Source organism: Emydura macquarii, unplaced genomic scaffold (genome assembly GCF_026122565.2).
Source record: "Emydura macquarii macquarii isolate MOO-44397 ecotype Brisbane River unplaced genomic scaffold, CSIRO-AGI_Emac_v2 contig_1348, whole genome shotgun sequence".
Lineage (NCBI taxonomy): Eukaryota > Metazoa > Chordata > Testudines > Chelidae > Emydura > Emydura macquarii.
Genome location: NW_027131485.1, coordinates 17197068 through 17202562, shown reverse-complemented (window position 1 = coordinate 17202562; position 5495 = coordinate 17197068). Strand labels below are relative to the sequence as shown.

The window sequence follows — 5495 nt, the reverse complement described above, 5'->3', positions numbered from 1 at the left end:
CCGAACGGCGTCTGCATGACCCGCACGAGCCCTCCCGGAATGCAACGCGGCCGCAGCGTGTTCCCTTTCGTTCCAGCCGGAGGACGCAGGCGCAGTCGGGGGCGGCGCGGCAGTAGTGTGGCGCAGGCGTAGAAGGCAGACAGTGGCCGCGGGCCGCGCGTATCTTCCTGACCTTGGGCGCGGCGGCGATGATGGTAAGCGAAGCGTGTTCCCGCCTTTCTGCCGCGGCACATCGCTATGGCAACCACCGCCACGGCTTATGGAGCAAATACTGCCCCAGGCCGTGAGCGTCATGTCCGTCACCTGCTGCTCCCCTCCCCGCTGCGGCTCAGGCCTCGTCCCTGCGGCACCGGGCCCGGCTCTCCCTTCTCCCCTGCACATGCTGCCCAGGCCAGGCCGCCCCTCCTCGTCTCGTCCCTGCCTGGGGCCTCTCCCACGGGAGGGCGGCAGCGCCACTTTTCTCCTCTGCCAGTAGCGGGAGCAGCCCTGCCCAGGCTCTGTTCAGGAGGAACAGCTGACAGCAGAGCGGCAGCCCCCGTTTGGGATTGCTGTCCCCTGCCCCCAGGCCAGCCGCGTGCCTGTAGCAAGTACTTTCCCCTCTGTCGTGCTAGCGGAACAGGCCTCAGATCCAAATCGGCATGTGACTGACGTGTCTCATCACAAACACTAGCTCCAGCCGTTCTCTTCACACCGATTAGGAAGGCAGCTTCTGCACCTTGATTGCCCTCCAGCTGCTTAAGATACCAATATTGTAATAGCTGCCATTCTCTTGCACTGACAGAGTGGAAAGATTTAATGGTGGGCGATGGGACTGTTTTCTTTTAGGCTGGAATCTTCAAAATTAGGACTAGACTCCACGTGATACCATCCTTTGGGAGATCTCTACCAAGGGAACTGTCAACAATATTGTGGAAAAAAGAAGCCATGTGCCTACCTCATTGGTTTGGAACCCATATATTCTTACAGACAGAGAGATGGCAATGTGACAGTGCTAATTTTTATCATGGGACAGGACTAGCCCACTACAGATGCACTAGCAGCTTACCCCCCACCAACAGTGTCTTGGACAAGCCTATGATTGAGAACACAGAACAATTCAAACTGGTCTACAGATTCCCAGGAATTAAATATTGTAGAATGTTTTCAAGAATGAAGTTGCTACAGACTGGTATAACCATAGTCACCCTCCCTCCTGTCTATCACCTCTATTTGCAGGAACAAGTTTCTCAGGATGTACTGTTGTATGCTACTGGCATTGCTTGCTTTGCTGCTGCAATGCTGTATGGTATAAGCTATTTTCTCAGACGAATGATTGGACTGATGTACTTAAATGAAGCTGGCACAATTGTAAAAGTGGCACACTTGACATTTTGGGGAAGAAAGAAAGTCATTTATTGTCCAGTTGAAACTGTGATGACCTTGAGTGACACGGGAGATGCCATGAATGAACTACTGCTCCAATTTAAACAGTATAACAGTACACAGGTTTTATATTTTACTCTAAAATTTGGCCACATTGTGGATAAACAGCGTTTTACCCAAATATTTGGAGAATTTTATTGAAACTCTAAATGCAATGACCTCTCAACATTTCCAAGAGTCTAGATTGTTTCATGTTTTTCCATTCCTCTCCATGATGAATTCATCACATCCCTAGTTTAATAGATTTGTAAGCACTCAGATCTGGAATATTTCTATCCTTCTATCAAATAGTCTGTGGACAAACATGCACATCTGTGTTTGTATGTAAATAAATATAGTTTAATACTCATGTCTTATGGTAACTTACATTGCTGAAGTCTTTATAATGGTTTTACCTTAAAGTGTAGTGCAGTCAGGCTTGTTGTTAGTGATGTGGTTTTAAGTGGCTCTCTCAGTTTGGCTTTCAGACTGTAGAATGGCAGTTAAAAAACAAAACATTTAGTGGTAAATCTGAGCACATATAATTTGCTATCATAGATATAACTATAGCAGCCCACAGTGCCATTTTTACAGTCTCTTGTGAGACTGTGCACTTCTTATACCAAATTTTGACCAGGAAAGTCTTAATTATTTATATTAATATAAAAACTAGTAAGTTAAAACTGTATCTTGATACAAGGACTTGCAAAGTAATCTCATGTTAATGCAATAACTTATCATGGGGGGTGAGGTGGAAGTGCTCATTCCCTTGTTTTCTGGGCTGGTAGCAACTAAGAAGTGTGAAGTATGCCCCTCACTTTTTTGTGTAGCAATTCTTCTTTCAGATTAAAACTTAGTATTAATGGGATCCATAGTGAGCTTTGTCTAGTGTTCATTCTTCACAAGGCTTTAAGCATTGCTGGGAGAAAAATGTGTTGCAAGAGACTATCTGTATTTCAATTATGTGAAAACAAATAAAATAGAACAGTGTCTCAAAAGCCCTAATAAAGCATTTTAACTTGTGCACATGTGGAAAATGATGATAAATTCTGAAGAGAAGTATGTTATAGTAGTACTATTTACAGGGACACCATTAGGTTGGGTCAAGTTTAAAAAACGTTTTCTTACTCCGGGCTATCGACACCATCTTAGGTGACTGAAATGAAGACTTTTAAGCATTTATTTTTTCAGTGCTTATGCTCCCTTTAGGTTTTCTTTTTCAATTTAACCAATTGAAAATGTCAGTTTCACTTTCATAGGCATAGCATAATGTTTGGGTTGCAAAAACAGTAGAGAAGTGGTTAATTTTACAAGATTTACATTAGAACATAAAAAATCATGGAAATATTTGAATTGGGCTGAGATTTATAAAACGCCTGTGTACACATAGCTTCATTTCATCACTGTGACATCTTTCAACCACAACAGTGCCCACACAGGAGCCAAGTGGACATCAGGTCAAAATATCCTTCCACTGATTGGACTACAGTTAGAATAAAGTTGTTTTTGCTGCGTGTGTGATGTGGACTGTTCTTATCACAAATAAAATGTTAGTAACTGACTTTAAGTTGTGTTGTTTACTGATATAGAATGACAGGTAATTAAGCAGATTTATACATCCTAGCACAGTACATATTAATAAAAATGTAATGGCTACCTTTATTCATCATGTGACAAATTACAAATGTCAACACAAGCAAACCATATGGTATAGTGGGAGTTGTTTGTTTAAAGCTGCAGCACTTCAAATAGCATTATGTCAGTTCATGAGGCAAATCCTGCCCAATGCCTCTCTAGATATGGAATGCTCTGGTTACAGAAGCAGTATCCATGTTTGTGTTGGCTTTTAGCAGTCTCAGATGGGGCATATGTGCCCTTCCTCCCCCAACTACTTGCACAGCTATTCATACCTGTGGAGACTATAGGAACCACTATTCAAATGCTCTACTTTTCCCCTACAATGGAGGACAGCAGCTCTACTGTTTGCTCAGGTGCCCTGTTTGAGAGGCCCCCAGAGCAACTGGCGTTGCAAGCTGGTATACCAGGTTGTAACACCACTCACTAAAATTTGGCCCAGTGGCCCTGGGACACAAACTGAGCCCCCACCCTGGGGTGGGACAGGCTCACTCTCCAACCCCCTTCCCTCAATGGTAATCTTTTTGGAAAGTTCAGGGACCGCAGTTTTAGATTTTGCCCGAGGCCCCCAAAAACCTCTGATCAGCCATTTATGGACTTTACACCTGTAATACATTTCATTATATATAATGAAGGGCCTGATCCTGAGAAGAGCAAAGCACTGCAATTTGGGCAAAGGCTCAGGGTCCTGCTCCTGAGAGGTGCCAACCATCTTTTCACATTAAAGTAACAATCAGTAAAGGGAGAAGATGGCAGGTGGGATAAAATAGATTACTCTGCACAAACACTTGAAATTGGCCAAATAAAAAGTCTTAGAAGCAGGAAGTATCCTTATCTAAACCTATCCTGTCATATAAGAGCAATTAAATTATACAGCAGCTACTAAGGGAGGTTCCTGAGGCCTAATAAATGGAAATATTCAAGAAGAACTGAGGTGATCACATGCACTAGCTTAGGGTTCATTCCACCTTTAACTGTGGAGGTTCTGGATCTCATTACATAGCTGCTCTCAAATATTCTGGTAATACTGATTTCTGTGACAGATTTACAATTGTTTTGCCTAGAATCAAATAATTCCAAAAAAAGTATGGCACGTTAGTTCAAAATCCTCTCAGCTGCACTGGTATGCAGGGGGAGGGAGGAGAAATGTAGGGATTATGGAACAAGCAGCAAGGCAAGATCTACGAGTGCTAGGAGAAAAGGCCAGCTAATGTGAGAATGCCAGGTCCCTAAAGATATGCCTGCACTTCGAGCAGGGGGTGATTCCCAGCTTGAGAGGGCATATCTGCACTAGTTATGATTGAGCTAGCATGCTAAAAATAGCGTAGCCATGGAAGGACAAGTGGTGGGAAGAGCTAGCCACCTCAAGTACGTACCTGTCTGAGGGTATGTCTATACTGACAGCGACAAAAGTCGCCGCTGTCAGATCGATCTTTCTGGATCGATTGAGCGGTCAATGTAGACCCACTCAATCGATTAGGAAGTCGACACTTGTAAACCACCCCCTCAAGTGGCGCAGTGCAGTGAAGACGGTGTGCAGAAGGGAAGCACAGCAGTCAACAGGAGTTACACAAGTTACTCTGTGTAGCTTGCGTAACTCCCGTCGACTGCCGCAAAATCTCCAGGTAAGTGTAGACCAGGGCTGAGATGCTAGGCATGGACTCCGGGCGGCTACCTCCTCCTGCTGCCACAGCTATGCACTATTTTTAGCACGCTAGCAGTTATGTCTCCTCAAGATGGGAATTACACTGCCAGTTTGCAGTGTAGACATATCCCAAGGAATGGAGGTGTAGGTTGACTCAGTCAAATGGATTATGTGCTGCAGCTACAGCAGCACAACTTGTACACAATGTACTTTGCTTCTGCTTGGAAGAGCAACAAAGCATTCCCCAGGTTACCTTCAAACCCGTCCTGTGAAATCCTGCTTTGATTGGGTAAAGTTCATACTAGGACTTACCAGGGAGTATGTCTGCTCCCTCCATTCTGCTGAACAGGGCAGGACTTTGCTCATTGATGTACTGTGAACCTTGAGGTCTGAAGCTGGGGATGAAGTGCATCTACAGCAGAGGAATGGGAGTTTGGAGTAAAATGTTCTAATCCCAGTTGTCTCTGACTCGCTGTGTGAATGCTGATAGAGTTTCAATATCTAGGACTCAGTTTCCCCATCTATATAATACATAATTAGATTTTTTTTTTAAAATGCACCCTCAACACCCTTAAGTGCGCCTACCTCGCTGGCGTACTGTAAAGCTTAATCAACTGATGTTGAGAAAACTACTCCCGATTCAGAGAATGGAATGGGTCTCCTGGAAGGTGTTCGCTCAGTGCTGGTGCTGAGTATAAATCCAAGATGTGTACATGAAATGGCATAAAGTCTGCTGGATTTTAACATTAACATTTCTATCACAAATACAAGAAAAACTTACAAATGTTGAGTTGTTCTGGAAGTGCTGAAGTCA

General features: G+C 44.1%; 1 protein-coding gene across 1 annotated transcript; it reads left to right on the top strand.

Moving 5' to 3' along the window:
- Window positions 1-83: 83 nt before the first annotated feature.
- On the top strand, window positions 84-2962 carry TMEM186 (transmembrane protein 186). Its single transcript, XM_067551288.1, has 2 exons — window positions 84-194; window positions 826-2962. The coding sequence occupies exons 1-2, from the start codon at window positions 189-191 to the stop codon at window positions 1561-1563; spliced, it is 744 nt and encodes a 247-aa protein (XP_067407389.1). The 5' UTR covers window positions 84-188; the 3' UTR covers window positions 1564-2962.
- Window positions 2963-5495: the final 2533 nt, after the last annotated feature.